The sequence below is a fragment of the Lucilia cuprina genome, chromosome 6 (genome assembly GCF_022045245.1).
Source record: "Lucilia cuprina isolate Lc7/37 chromosome 6, ASM2204524v1, whole genome shotgun sequence".
NCBI classification, from domain to species: domain Eukaryota; kingdom Metazoa; phylum Arthropoda; class Insecta; order Diptera; family Calliphoridae; genus Lucilia; species Lucilia cuprina.
In genome coordinates, this window is record NC_060954.1 from 35,226,458 (window position 1) to 35,243,183 (window position 16,726).

The 16,726-nt window shown below is 32.8% G+C and overlaps 1 protein-coding gene across 3 annotated transcripts in view; it reads right to left on the reverse strand.

Moving 5' to 3' along the window:
- LOC111689096 (calmodulin-binding transcription activator 1) overlaps positions 1–16,288 on the reverse strand; it is a 117,792-nt gene extending 101,504 nt beyond the window's left edge. For all 3 annotated transcript variants that reach the window (XM_046953842.1, XM_023451604.2, XM_046953841.1), the window contains exons 1-3: positions 15,625–16,288; positions 1,798–2,558; positions 215–1,061 (exon numbers count right to left, since the gene is read on the reverse strand). In XM_046953842.1, coding sequence (XP_046809798.1) covers positions 215–1,061; positions 1,798–2,394 — 1,444 coding nt within the window. In that variant the 5' untranslated portion in view covers positions 2,395–2,558; positions 15,625–16,288. The remainder of the gene's footprint in view (positions 1–214; positions 1,062–1,797; positions 2,559–15,624) is intronic.
- Between the last annotated feature and the right edge of the window lie 438 nt (positions 16,289–16,726).

Below are 16,726 nucleotides of genomic sequence, written 5' to 3' on the forward strand. Positions count from 1 at the left end.
TTTCAACCTGTTATTTATACCTTTTCTTTGTTTTTTCTACTCTATTTTTACAATTTCTATACAATTTTTGAAATTTTTTTCATAGAAATATTTTGTTGGCCCGTATATTTTTTTATTTAAAAAACATTAAAAACTAAAGAAAAAAAATTACCAAAATATAAAAAAATACATTTTGTTTGAAATTTGTATAAATGTTATTTTTAGGAAAACTTACCGCTCCCATGGGTTTTGAGTAAGCCTGATGTTGTTGTTGCTGCTGTTGCATTTGATGTTGAATTTCTTTCATGTTTCAACTGGATATCAGCCAGAGTTAGATGTGATGTAGTTGTTGTTGCTGTTGAGCTGGCTCCTGCTGAAGATGAGGCAGCTGATGTTGTTGTGGATGTTGATATTGTTTCCGAATTATTACCACTGAGATTTACACGTGAAGAATTATGATTTTTATGAACATTATTGGCAACATTATTACCATTGTTGTTGTTGTTGCTACTGTTGCCATTTGTCAAACGCAAATATGTCGTTGTAGTTGTGGCATTTGTTAATTTACTATTGTTATTATTGTTGCTAGTTGTTGTTGCAGACAAATGACGTTGGCCAGTTGCTGAAGCTAAAATATCACCCAATTTGGTTGTGGTAGTTGTAACAACATTGTTGTTGTTCGATGCATTTGATTTTTGAGACTTTTTGGTGCGAGTAAATGTTATAGTGCTGCCGCTTTTAGTCGTGTTGACACCAGCTGTCGTTGCAAGTACATGCTGCTGACGTTGCTGTTGTTGCTGCTGCTGTTGTTGCTGTTGAATGGAGGACAAAGATGATGAAGATAAGCTTAGTTTATGTTCGACCGTTAGGGATGTGGCCAAAGATGATGAGGAATTCGATAAAGATGAGGTAGAATTGGCACCTGATGTTGTTGCTGATGAAGATGAATTGCGTATAACTAGGATAGACTGGGATTTTTCTAAACGCTTTAATGTTTGCAACACAAATGGTCCTTTATCATCGCCAGTTGCTGCCGTGACCGTACCAAAGCGATTGCTATCTGTGCTTAAACTGCGTGAGGCCTGAAAATTAATGTTTAGTAGTACAAATTATTTAATTTTAAAATTGTTTAAGAAGAAAATATTCATTGAATTATTTATCAAATAATTTGAATTTAAAAAAATATGAAAGCGCAGCAAAACTTGTACTTCTTCAACCATTTAGCATATGAAATGCAGCAGAGTTATCATCTTCACTATGTACAACTTCGCCAACTACCGAAGATAAGATCATCTCTTGCAAATCAAGCCATTTGACTGTATTTGGTTTATGTTAGAGCTCCATACTCTCAGTAATTCGGACCAAGAACATAGTTCTATTTATTGCATTTCAGAAATTAACTAAAATGATATCTGACAATATTTGACGGACATATCTAGAAATACACAATATATTCGCTTTTACATGTGAACTTGTTCTAGGTCACAATAAGTCATAGAAAAACAATCAGTCTAATGATGAATATTATTTGAATTGTAGCGTAACGATGCTTAAAACCCTTCACTGTGCTAAAGGACTCAATGTTCTATGGCACCTAGTTTTTAAAACACTTTTGTAAATCCTTCAAATTAGAATCTTTCCGAAAATTCTACTATTTTGAACACCACGAGGGAATGTAACTTAGTTGACGGAAGCACTAAAAGCGCTTTCTTTTTAAATCTCACAAAATGAAGATTTATGCAAATAAATACACATTTTTTACTATTTATAAGCAAGTTTTATAATCGTTGACGCATTAGCAATCATTGACATACTTACATTCTTAAATAGGAATGGTCTTTCAGTTCCAGATGTAACAGTGGAATTAGATTTTTTTAATTGTCCCGACTGCAGTAGAACGGTCTCCAATTGACTAGCATTAATGGGAGTTTGTAATAGAATTGTATTGGTTTCCTTAGGGATTGTAACGGCTGTATTTGTTGCTGCTGTTGATGATGATGACGACGACGACGATGATAATGATGAGGATGTGGTTCCACTATTGCCAATGCCAACATTGTTTGCAATTAAGGAAATACTAGTTTTACGTGCAACAGTTGTGGTTGAGGGCAATTGTGTTAATGTAGCCACGGTGGCTTTTTCATTTTGTTGCTGTAATTGTTGCTGCTGTTGTTGCAATTGTTGTTGTTGCTGCTGCTGCTGTTGATGATGTTCACTGAGAAATGTAAAGATGTCCTGTTTATTTTGTATGACAATTTCACCATGTTCATTGCGTGAACCACGCACAACAATTATATTATTGCCTAAATGTTGCTGATGATGTGTTGGCTGAGTTTGCAATTGAAATTGCAATGATGATTGTGATACAGTTTGATTTGTTAGCTGTTGCTGCTGCTGTTGTTGTTGTTGCTGCATTAATACGAAATTTTACTACTTGTTGTTATCGTTGTAATAGCATTTGTTGCTGCTGTAGTTGTTATTAGTTTTGACTTTGTTTTTTGCCACTTTGCCACTGTTCAAACTTAGTCAATCAATCGGAATTTTAGACAACAACAAGCGACATTAAATTGTTGTTGAAACTGTAAAGGGAAAGATACAAAATATATATAAATTTCTTTAAGGCAATAAATCATTGATCATGTCTTTGAAAGGAAGTATTTAATAAAACAAACTACAAAACAAAATAATAATAAAGAATATTAAATTTATTGTCCAGAGTTTAGAAGCAATGGAATGTTATTTATAAGACCATTTTTCGTTTTCATTTTTGTAAGAACGTTCTGCAAACAATAGTTTTCCGTAATGTTGTTGTTCATGTCAGTAGGTCATAAGGAGACTTGTAGAATTACTGTGCCAAATTGGATCGCATATATTTGGGGAGCAAATGTGTAGACTCTTAAGAACATCGGTTAACTGTGCCAGTAAGAGAAGCCGATTGCTTTACGTGAACACCTAACATGCAGCCTATTTCGCGATGCTACTATTTCAACCACACTAAGCTAAAGAAAATTCACGCCCGGTCCTTTGTGATTTGAAAATTTTAAAATTTTTGTACATGGTTACTTAGCTCGAGTACTTGAGATATCTCTAAACATCGCTGAATGGTGCTTAACTTCCGGGTTGCAAGAACATCACTTCTGTTTACAAACATGCAGCGACCTCTTCAATAACCTGGATTGGACAAAGTACGAAACGCTTCGATGCGGTCAAATCATTCCTACTTAAGAAAGGCCGAGGATCTGACATCACCAGGGATAGAGTGATAAGAACTTTTTATTCTCTTACTAACAGCAATCACAGGGATTTTCGTCAAATCTTAAAACCACTAACGCCTTTAAAGTTCGGCAGTTGATATAACGTTTCCTGAGCTTGAAGTTTATCGACTACGTTGCCAATACGTCGAGAGTCCATCGGAAATATTGAAAATTGAAATCATGCATCAGAATTTGTTTCTACAGGTGTCATTGGGGAAATGTGTAGTGTCGTTAATCCCAAATGGAATGAAAGCCTTGGATAAATCCATTAAGGCCACCTATCCACGCAACATGTTGACATTGTTGTAGCTGATTAAGTTCATTGGGAATTTATGCGGTTATCTCAAAATGACATGTGGTTGTGTTTTACGCTTCGCAGAACGGTTGATAAGCAAGACATGTTCTGTAGGGGTTGATACTAGTGAAAATTCTAAGATTTTTGCACCAAGAATCAAATACAGATCGTCCTAAATGATTAAATAATGGCACAACTCGAACCAAATAATAAATAGAGAGTTTTGTAGAGACGAGAGTCGAGGAATATTCCAGATCTCTTTGTTTAGCACAATTTTTTAATGGGACGATCGGTGGAAAACGCTTTAAACGAAGTTGCTTTTGATAGCAAACTGGCGGTATGTATTGACATCGAAGGCGCTTTCAATAACTTTCACTCTAATACTCTTATCCAATCCCTTAACCAGTTTTATGTTGACCGTGTGCTCCGTAACTGGATCAACTACATGCTAAGGAACAGATAGATAAGCTGCGAGATGTATGATATAATTATCAGGAAAAAGGTGTTTCCACAGGGTGGCATTTGTCATTTTTACTCTGAGTTACCAAGATTAATGGCTTCCTAAGGACCCTAACTGAGAAAGTACTTACACCTGTCTGCTATGCAGATAATTTCATAATACTTTATAGGGAAAGTATTAAAATTACTTGTGTGGAAGAGCTGAGTATACCCTCAATACGACCTTGAGTTGGGCTTAACCGAGAGGCCTCAATATTAACCCAGCGAAGACGGAAATCTTTCTTTTTACAAGAAAGACAAAATTTTCTACGTATACTGAACCTTGCATCCTGGGCAAGAAGATACCGGTGACAGACAAAGTTAAGTACTGAGGTGTAATAAAATGGAGACACCACATAGATGATAGGAGCAACAAGGCACATCGGTGCTCGACGATATGTAGGAAAACTTTAAGCATGAAATGGGGTTTTACTCCTACGAAAACAAATTAGCTTTATAAAAGTGTAATTAGACCTATTCTTGTTTACGCTTCAATATTCTGGTGGACTGCTTTGGACAAAAACTGTAATATCAAACTACTACAGGGAGATCAGCGTACATGCTGCTTGATTATAAGTGGTGACATGTGTATTACTTCAAAGCTCTGGAAACTTTTTATACCAGACACAGAATATCTTGGTCAAGCGGAAAACTAGAACAAATACCAGCAAGAATCCGTTGTTACACTTATGGTTCTAAGTTGAGAGATAAAGGGAGCCTGGGGTTCTATATTGAAGACCCAGAAACAGAAATATACCACCGTTTTAATTAGATTAGAATAAATATGACACTCTTAATATATTTACCGACAGCCAGAAGTCAATTAGGACGATATGAAGTGATAGATGTAAATATAAGACCGTTTTGGATTGTAAGAAAGCTTTAACTGAATACTTTGCAAGAGGTAAGGTGTACATCATATGGGTACCAGGCCACTCGGGAGTAGTCGGCAACGAAGGAGAATGTAACAGATTTAAAGGGAAGGGAGCTCGAAGTAGTTAACCTGACAAACGCAAAACCATTCGCCGCAATGAAAGCTGAATTAAAATTATGGGTGAGAGAATCCCATAAGGACTCTTGGAATAATGCGTTGAACCACAAAGATCCTATGGGGTGAGGCTGATGAGAATAATACGAGAAATCTAAAATAAAATCCCTTACTAACACTGATTGGAAAATCCTTGGAATTACGTCCAGGAAACTGAGTTTCTGAACATTGAAAAAATTATATAATCAGTGAACAAAATATATATATTTTTTTCATGAAAAGGAGCGCACAACAGGCCCGATAGTGGCCTAGGTGAATTTCTTCCGATTTGATGTCCGGATTTGATCCTCCTATCAACCTAACCTTAACCAACTAAATAACAACAACGAATTCATTCATTTATTGATAACTTTAAACATTTCAACAATCAACTTTTAACAGCTTGTCTCGTGTCGTGTTTTTTTGTTAAACAAACTACAACAACTTGTGACATCTAGTGGGTTGGAATACGACGAGTGCAAGTTGAGTTGATTATAATGTCCCTCCTTTTTGTCAACTATCAACTATCAACAACTTCAATTGATATTGTTGTCGTGCACATTGTTGTCGGTCGGTATGCAAACTATTTATTGTCATCAACTTTGTAACATTTTTAAGTAAGCGAACAGCGTATATGTCAACATGTTTTTTTTTTTTTTTGTTTTTGCTACCGTTTCTTGTTTTCCTTTCAATTTTCTGTGTATATTGGTCTATTTAAATATGTAATATCATTGTTGGTATTTTAATATTTGTTTTTATTTGTTTGCTGGTCAATATGTGGCCTGGCCTTCAGGCTATTTTCAATTCAAACAAACAAAACGCCACCACACCATACATATCTTCTTTGTAGAAACGAAAGAAAAGAAAGATAAACCATCTAAAGGGTAAACCAACCGGAAATTTATTACTTCATATTGTCATGTACTCCTGTACTTTGTTGTATATTTTTGCGTTTAAAATACCGTCACTGTTACGTACGATATTTCGCGTAGATATATTTCATCCACTCATTTTCTCTCTCTCTTTTGGCCTGACACATACACAAACTTTGGCCGTTATTTAAAGTATAAATGTTAGAAGTTGTTCATTTATTGAGTTTTTAGAAAGACCGGGACATAGAATGACAATGACATCCATTGTAAACACATTTTTCCCCATCTCTCCAAATGTTTTTATTTCCTCGGAATATGAAAAAAATTTAAGAAAAACAAGCAGTATAAAGTAGCAAAAAGCAAATATATCAATGAGATTTTTTAAAAGCGAAAAAAACAGTGTGTGCCAAGAGTAAATCCAAATTGACTTTAAATTGTTCAATAGTCTTTGAGGACAGTGTAATAAGAGCGTATAAATATGATAACTCTAAGAATTTGTATAACGAATATATACATATCAGCGCAAATTTCTCAACATATGTTTGCATAAACAGAACTCGAGTTAGGTATTCATTTCATCCAACATTTTAGTTTCAATGCAACAGAAAACAAAAGTGAGTAATGCTTTTTCTGGTTAAAGTTCAACGGTTGGGTCAATAGGTCAAACTGTGAATTGTTAGAAGAGTGGCAGAAAAGCGGCATATCTTACAGTTGCGGTACCTCTAGTCTGATACTATATGAGTCAGTGACTTGTAGGATTCGTCCTGTACTTTCTATTGGAAGGTATGAAAGATTTGCAAGAACACATATCTTATATGATACTATGTAAGTAGGTTGCCTGTAGGATTCGTGTTTTACTTTCTATTGGAAAGTTAAAACGCAAATTACAGTATAATGATGTTGGTTATAAGACTATCTAATATTTCGAAAAGTTTGGTACTTTTGACGATAAAACTTACCCTTCAGCAGAGTGAGACACTATAGGTTACTTTTCTCTACTAATGATTTGTATAATAGAGTTGTGAGATTTAACCGGCAATGTTAAGGATTTACTCTGTTCAGAATAAGATATTATCTCTCACTTTGCTACACCAAATAGATTTCTAGATGCTGCTGCCGAACCATCAGTTAAGTTAGGTTAGATTGAAAGGAGGATGTATACTACATCAAATCGAAAGAAATTCAACTAGGTCACTATCGGACCTGTTGTGCGCTCTTTATCATGAATAAAAAGGGAACTGAATGAATTATTTTTCAGTGTTCAGAAACTCAGTTTCTTGAACGTAATTCCTAAGAATCTTTCATTCAGTGTTAGTCAGGAATGTTATTTCCGGAATAACATCACTTTCAAGATACTTGAATCTAACTTCGACGAATGCCTGGCAGTGGAAAAATAGTGCTCCAGACTTTCACTGTCCTCTCCATATGTCTGAATCCGCACGTTAAAATTTGCAACCAACTTTATTTCAGAAATAAAATTCCACAGTTGATCTAAATTATGTTTAAGGAATATTTCTTTCATTTATTGATCTGAACATTACCTGACATTAAGCAACTGGACATCGATGGCCTTATAGAAGATAGATGGCTTTAGTACCACGTGTTCATTTCAAGTAACAAAGGAGTGGTGGTGGGTTGTCAAAAGCTAACCTTATGGTTGACAAACTAACACCGCGATAAATGGATTCATGACATGTAGTCACGAAGAGCAATCGAACTTCTGTATACAGCTTAGATAGCTTTGTGCAAAAATGTTACGGTGATGATATATCCCTTTTTTTTTTGTTATTGCAAATGGTGGTGTCAAGTGGATCGGTATAGATGTACGGGTATACGAGCGTTACCCAATCGTATATATAGATTAAGTGTGTCGGATTTTTTTTCTCAATGAGTGTGTCAGATAAATGAGAAGTGCGCTATATTTAATGTCTGAGTGTTCAGAGTTCACTCTACTACGAACAAGTCGGCTTATTTGACGAGACGAGACGTTTCTAGGTACTTGAGCAAAGTGCTTGAATATGTATTAACAAAAATATGTATTGCAAGAAGTTCACCAAGAGTATTAAAATTTTTCAATGGTAAAGGTATATTAAGCCACTTCGTGACTTAAGAAGAATTACTTAAATTTCAATTTAATATAAAGATGGACATTTTCTATTTCTTTGACGAAATAACAAAATCAAATACCATTGCTATTTAAAAATATTTTCCCTCCAATCCCACTGTAGTTGATACCATGTAGAGGAGGAAAAAAATAATGTTTTTGTTTTTTAGTCTTTTGATAAAACGACAGTACGCGACAAAATGCACTTCATAGTTGAGTTATGCCCAACAAGATAATGTACGACATGGACATTGTTTGGGAGAGAGCGCAAAACACACGTACCCACACACAAACACACACACACTCTTAGCCTCACACACATTTCTAAATCTAATACGCTGTAAAAATCATTACATGAACTTAAAAATACGTTGCTCTACTAGAACTACTACTACGGAAGGATACTACTCGTATAACAACTAATAGTTGTTGTCGTTGTTGTGACTTTATTGTTGGTCAACAACATCTAAACAACACCATCATACAAACAAACACCAAAAACAAATAAAAACATGTAGCGGAAGAAATGTTTTCCTTGTTACTGTTACAGTTTTTAGAATATTTTTGCATGATTCGTTCAAAATGACCATTGACTATTTTGAAGGGTGCAAGTATGGCTGGCTTTATGTGAGTATTGAGGGTTATGTGAAAAGTCCTTACAATATATATATGAACTAAGAATTCAAAGAATATAAGTAATTTCTTCGCCGTTATAATTTTACGCCTGCCTTCGTTTGTACGCTTATTGTATGCGTTTAACAATAACAACAATAAAAAACATGATCAAACACTCGGACACAACAAATAAACGGCCTTAAAAGTCAAATGGCAACAAATGTTAAAAATAACGACGACATCGACGACCACAAGCAACTAACAAATGACAACAACAGGACAATAGACCAAAACTAGAAAATACTTAAAAAGTTTCACACACTTACTACTTAAAAGCTCCCTGCAGTTCGGATTAAAAATTCCGTTTTTATGTACCATTTAGGATTATAAGATTTTCAATTGTATTTCAAAACTTTATAAACTGATACCTTGACTCCCTTTAAATTTCCTGTGCTGTTCCAAAAAACAGTAACATGTGTGCAGGGTTTAATATGAATACTAGACGTAGATGTATTTTCCTTCTACGCTTCGTACTTACATATGTATGTAAGTGAGAGTAGTGGAAAAAACAAAAACAAGTAAGAAAATAAATAGCCGGGTCTATCTTTATATCAAGTGCAAAAAAACGACATATTTATTGCGCTTTGCATACTTCTTAGGCGGCAATCAACAACAATAAGAACAAAAACAACAACAATAAATAATCAACAACAAGAGCAACAATTTACAATAAGAGAAACGCAATAAAAAGTGTGTGTGAATTATGAGCCACTAAAAATAGTGTCGACATTACATTTGCAAGACGGTCGCAATGTGAAGAGTCCTGCAGTTTTGTTGGGGGCCTCCCCTTTAAAGACTTTGTTATCACAACTTTCGAAAGTGATGCTTTTAAGCTGAATTTAAATTGGATATAATAATGTGGATCCATTATGCTTGAACTTTGTCCTACCTATCACATACAAGCAGCGCCTGCCTGTTGTTAAAAGGTAACGGGAGTACTAAAGCGTTCCGCAAATCTTAAGCATTCTACGCGTCAAGACATTCTACGCTTTTGTACTTGTAACTTTTAGCATGCAAATACATTAGTTCTACTTTTTTGACAGACGCATAGAATGCTTAAAAGCGTAGAACGTGTGGCGTGGACCTCCATCTTTACTGCTAATATGACCACGACTAACCAGATGGAGTCTTTGGTTTAAACTCAGTCAAAGTGTCCGACTATATATCCGTTATGAAAGGATTAAAAATTTACGAGGTCGATGATTTAGTGCTGTTTATTGTAGTAACCAAAGCGCTTAAACAGACGAAATTGAACAAGAAAGAGGAATACAACTTGTGTGAATATCAGAACATTTATTGTATTATATTGATTATGATCTATAACTGACTTGATGTAGCACTCATCTGTGCATTATTAAAAAATAGTGAGACACATGGGTCTGGCAACATCTGCTGATCTACAAAAAAAAAACTGGGAAATTGAACAATAGTTGTCAATATAGCAGATGGCGTTACAAAAGACACTTCAATTCTTGGAGTGTTCACTTAAAAGATGTGATCGGGCGAGTCTACCTAACAAACATTCTTCTGAATTGCCCTTGAATCATGTCAGGAAAGAGTTTTGTATGAAAGTTTTATCAATATACGAGCACTTTGCTGTATTACTCCAGCTGACTAATTTCCAACTATTGCTGTCCCATTGCTTAACTTTGGAAATGCACCTAGATACCTATTTTGTATATTCAAACACGAATAGATCAAATAAGCAGATGACTTGTTCTTACTTACAAAGAACGTACTGTGATTAAACAGAATAAGCCCTGATCAAAGCATTTAATTTGTTTTATTGTGGAATATTTTTACTTATTGTTGACAAAAAAAGAGATTGTCTACAAGAGGGCTCATAGGGGAGAAGGGCCTATTCTTATAAATTATGGTAGATGAATTTACGTCTACTTCAAAGTCATTTATGTAGATTTTATGGTTTTATAAGTAATTAAAAGTTAATTTTGACCTTCAAGTCATTTTCTGAAGGGGAGTCTGTATGGGAGGCCCAATCACAATAAAAATTAGTATTGTCATTTATTGTTCTATAAATTATAACGTACGTTATAAAACATTTAACGTACTTATGAACCTAAAGGACCGTTTCGGGGAATACGGTTGTATGGGGGCTAGGAGAAATAATGGACCGATTTCAACCATTTTCAATCGCCCTTGAACCAAAAAAAGAGTATGTGCCAAATTTCATCAAATTATCTTGAAAATTGCGACCTGTAGCGTACGCACAAGGTTTACATGGACACACAGTCAGACGGACGGTCGGACATAGCAAAATCACTCAGAAAGTGATTCTGAGGCGATTGGTATATTTTAAGGTGGGTCTAGGACCAATATTTTTGGGTGTTAAAAACTTCAGCACATACGCATAATACCCTCACCACTATAGTGGTGTAGAGGATAAAAAATTTAAATTAGGAAGGTAACAGGTAACTTATATATAGACTTAGAAAAGGAGCGCATATCAATAGAAATATGGCTTTGAAATAAACACTGATTGCGCCGTCTACATAAGACAAGTTAAGAAAATATATGGAGCAACTGATCTAACTTTTAATATGGTTTAACAGTTGACATTAGTTAAGAGGAAGGTAAGATGCTATCCTTGTAAAGGGATGTGATGTGGGGCATATAATAATTGAGGCACTAAAGAGAAGGATCCATTTCTAGCTTTTTAAGGTAAAGAGAGTTAAAACACATTATCATTTCAAGTTGGGTTTTTGTAAACCTAAAGTTTTGTATAGAAAATATGAAAATTTTCGAAAATATCTCCATATGTTTTAAACTTCTTACACTACTTGCCTACCCTTTTACTATCACCACTACTGAATAATCTCTACAGATCATTCAACCATTTATGTATTAACACAAAACTGTGTCCAAATATTTTAACAATATCAAACAGTTTTCTAGATGTAAATATAACTCATTTTAACAAAAATTTAAATACGAGTGAAAAATGCATCGAACTAAAATGTGCGGGTAATTTTTTTGTAATTAAGTACGAGTCCTTTACCAAATGTGCGCCTGTTACATTTCATTTTCATTTATTTTTTCTACTTTATTATCATTGTTCCTATTCCAAAAAATTAAACAAAGAATACGAAACATACTGAACTCAGAAAAATAGAAAAAAAACATTTATAAAGGATTTCTTTTTGAAAGGCACTCATGCAAAGGACAAATATTATACTCGTACAAATACACACTTATATTTTACTATATGGACATGTTTTTTGAAAGCAGTGAATATGCTTTGTCTATATGGTGGACAAAATAAAAATGGAATCTAATCTAATGTAGAGAAACATACAGACACAGATAGCTGTGCCTAACTCACTCATACCATCAATAAAACTTGCAAACCATGGACAGACTTAAATACAATTGCACGAATAGTCCAACGAGCCGTTAGACAGGCATAATTTAGAAATATGATATAGTTGCTTCATGCTCCATTTTTTATGGTTGGAGGTAACTTGTATCATCCATATTTTTTGGGGTGTGTATTTTACATATAATACACACTTGTACGAGTGCTGAATTGTAGTGAGGATCATGTATACGCGTGCATATGTTTAGATATTTGGAATAGCCAAAGACTACATGGAGCATATATTTTCTCAGTATTGTCATTATATACCCAACTTTTTTCAAACTATGTATAAAAATATGTAATTTATAAAATAAAATATTAAAGTGATTTTTTTTCTAACAGCTTCCATGTAGAGCAATATACAAATTCTTTTAGATGACTATTGATATTAAAAGATATAAATCATTTGTATATAATTGTCAGTTTACAGTGGACATTATAAAGTAAAGAAACAAGAACAAGTTTAGGAATATATACTTAATGAAATTTTAGCTTAATTGAAACATTCTGCAACCACTGTGCTCTATTTAAATAATAACAAATGCCAAATTTTTTTATTGATGATATTTTATTTATCCTGCAAAGTGATACGTTAGTTTATTAAGGTCTATATCATAAGATAAATATATTTGAACTTAAAATTTTTGATTTATGGTGTTTTTTTTAAGAGTCTTATTCATAATCGATATTTAAGTTTATAGATTTTTTTATAAAATTTGTATGATTATTAAAAGAAAATTTTTGAAAACTTGCTCACTAAGTTCCTTTTAGGGCTATTTTTTCTGATAAAGATAATCTTCATTCTTTGGTTAAACCTGGTTTTATATATGTTTCGTGTTTTTCAGTTATCAGCAAAAATACTTATTATCTCAGTTTAACTGAGTGTAAGTTATAAGCGAGAAAACACAATTAACAAAAACAAAAAAACAATGATTTCGGAAGAACAAAAACATAATATTTTAAGTAAATTGCAATTTTCTGATTTGTTTTGTTTTATTAATTAATGTTTTAAATGTTTATTTAACATTTTTTCAAAATTTTCAATTTTACAAAAGTATTGTTTGCAAAAAAACAGCGGTTCATTGTTTATGTTTTTGAGTGAAAACTTGGCAATTCCCACGACAATTAGATTTTCGCTCCGGAACCACCCGAGTAAAACTCGGCCAAGAATTGTCAACACAGCGATAGCTGTATCAACCAAAAGCTTTTTCCTCAGGAAACAACTATCGGCCACAGTCGAACTATTACAACAACAACCTTATAAAGAAATACTATACACCAAAAGGCGCTGAAATACCCATCGTCTTCCCTCACCCGTTACAAATGAAGAACAAAACCTACCACTTCGTACTAGAGTGATATTGGCACAATATAGATCGGAATGATGTACCCGTTTAAACTTGAATTGGTCGAGAATATTTATGATCTCTGTCCTGCGTGTGGGACAAGCCTACACAATGTTCAACACCTTTTTAACTGCAGGGCAAATGCAACTCAGCCGTTAGAGATGGCTCGTCTATTGGGTTTAAATCTAACGGATTTGGATAACCAGAGCGAAAAAGAAGCAGAGTAGGAATAATTGTAATCTATATATGTGTAATTTAGGTATCGCTGCTACAACAAAAAGAACCTCAAAAGATGAAAATATTTAATTGATTATTAGCAGACTTGGAGGTAATGATTTTTAATAACAATTAGATATGAAGTAGTCATTTTTGACATTAATCTGATTCTAGTACAAAAACAAAATGCATGTTGTTTTTGTATTGTTTTAGTGATTCAGTCACCTTTCTAAGTGTGCCCAGAAGTATAGCTTCAAGTTGATGAACTTCTTATTTAATTAATGGTACGTTCAGACTTATCAAATATTTGACGAAAAAGGCAATGTCGAAAAATTAAATATGTCATTCTCATCTTGTGTTTATTCAAATAAATATATATTTTAAGAAAATCAACTGTCGATTTATTACGGTTCACCACTTTTTCGTTTATTATTTGATAGGTGTGAATGTGGCTTAACAACTTCCAATTGAATTTTTTGAAAATGGGTTTTTTTTTTTGAATTACTACTCAATTTAACATTACAAGGATTAGTAAATGACAATTTAAAGGGCAAGGATTATCATGCACTAAAAAATGAAAATATGCGCTTATAATATGCACTATAAAATGGGAAAATATGCACTAAAAATGCAAAATATATGCACCAAAAATATTTTTTTGTGAAGGTACATATGACAAATATAAAGACTTCAAATAGTTTACATTTAATTTTTAAAAGTAGAAAGCTTGATAGCAATTCTAATAAAATTTGGTGAATGAATGTATTTTTGTATAAATTATATTTCTTCCGAATTTTAGCGTTTGGCAATGTTTTTAGGCGAATTATGGACGTAAGAGAGATGTAAGAACTAAATTTCATCAAGTTATATTTTTATATGGACACACAGATGGACAGACACGTAAATTGATACTGAACCAATACTTTAAGGGCCAATATTTTGGATGTTACAATTAGCAGCACAAACTTAAAATACCTTTCGCACTATTGTGGCTTTTAGAAACTAGTATTTTGTTGTTAAATCGAAATTTGTTGATATTTATTTAAAAAATTCTTAATATGTATATATTAAATTTGTTGTAAAAATATGAAATACAGAGAAAACGAAACAATTTGTTTTAGAAAAGTTAAAAAATATGCAAAATATGCTATAATAATCTTGAAAATATGCAAATTAAAGCAAAATATGCAATTTATGCATTTATAACAAAATATGCAAAAATAAAAAATCGATGCCATTTTGTAGCAAATTCTTTGATTCGAAAAATAAACTAGTTAAAATTTATTTTGAGTTACTGACTAAAAACATGGATTTGCATAGAAATTCTTACCCTGGTACTAAATTACTTAATTCAATCTTTTGCAACCAAGCCTGATTTTTAGAAGAGAACTTTATATGGGACCTATGATCAGTTATTGTCCATTTCTGAAAAGTTTTTACAGAATGATTTATGCATTTAGAAACAATATTCTACTATTATTAAAACCCGTTCAAGTAATTTTCCGAATGGAAGCTACAACCAACTATATTCCGCTACAGAAAATATTTTCGAAAAAATAAAAATAATTATAATTAAATAAAAATAAATAATTACAAAAATAGAAATACAATAAGAGAAACAAAATTATTATTATTATTATTGAATTAACAACACAATATTTTATGCCCAAATATTTTATTTATTTTTTACAGTTAACCAGTTTTAATTAATTATTATTTTCAAATAATTTAACTAACCCTAAAATTTATATGATCATCATATTTTTTGTCATTTATCTCTCCTAGTTATTCGAATAATTCTTATTTTGTTAACCCTAAACTCCCACTTATTTTAATGTAAACATATAAAAACGGCGTTAAATATTTTTAAACCAACTCTGTACTCTTACTGACAAAATAATTCTCATTCGATGAGAGATAAAGAATCAACAAAAATAAGAAAAGTAAATAAACACAACAAACACACAATAATAAATAAATACCTTTTTCACAAAACACCTTGGCCCTTAATCAGATCAATCACATATGTTTATAAATAAATCCAATTGGAAATTCATTTATTTCAACTTTTTTTTAATTGGAAATTTTTAATTTTCTTTCTTCTTTGCAAAATCAATCAACCACAAAACATTTTCACTTCCAAACCATATGAAATCATAAACAAAACATTTTTTCGGATTTAGCAAACAATTTAACACTTTTTCCTGCTTTTATTTATTTGCACGCGCTTATTTTTGGACTGTTTTGGTTTTTTTTAAACGATTTTTTCATTATTTCAGGTCAACAATATGAAGGGAAAAAATGTAAACAAAATACAATATTTTTCAACAGCACACACGGCGACGCACACACAAACCCGTGAATAAATATACTTTGGCAGTGGCAGCAGCGAGCCTGCCTCTGGTCAATACGAAAAAAAAAAACCAAAAGAAAAAATTCACTGAACAAAACCAAGAGTGCAAAAAATTTTATGAAAACACGTGAAAATCAACATTAAATAAACACTTTTCGAATGCAGCATGTGAAGTTGAAATTGTTGTTGCACTTATTAACCGAAAACTTCTGAAATTTTTAACTGATTTAGAGAAAAATTTAATTAAAAACGAATTCACGACAGCACTAGCTAGAGCTTATTTTGGAAATTATTGAATTTTCATTAAACTGACAGCTGGTTGCAAACAATATTGCCACTGTTTGACAAATGCCAGTGGCTTAGAGATGCCAGTCTGCTGACAAGCAAGTGCACAATTGTTAGTGCAGACAACAACCGATAGCAGGGTGTTTCTTAGTGTTATTAATTTTTGTGGATTCCATTGTGAAAATAAAAAAATCATGGGAATTTAAATTTAACACAGTGGATTGAGTAATTTTATCTCTTAAATAAATATCAAAAATACTAAACTAAAATCTGTATTTATTTACATTCATGACTGAAAAGTTGAACAACCTCGCTAGAGGAGGCCTTTTAATTCTATATATCAGTGTAGTCCAGGATCTGATAATCTTCAGAAATTTTGCACTCTGGGTATATTAAAAGATTTACCAGGAGCTTTTGTGGTCAGTGACCCCATTCTGAAGACTTAA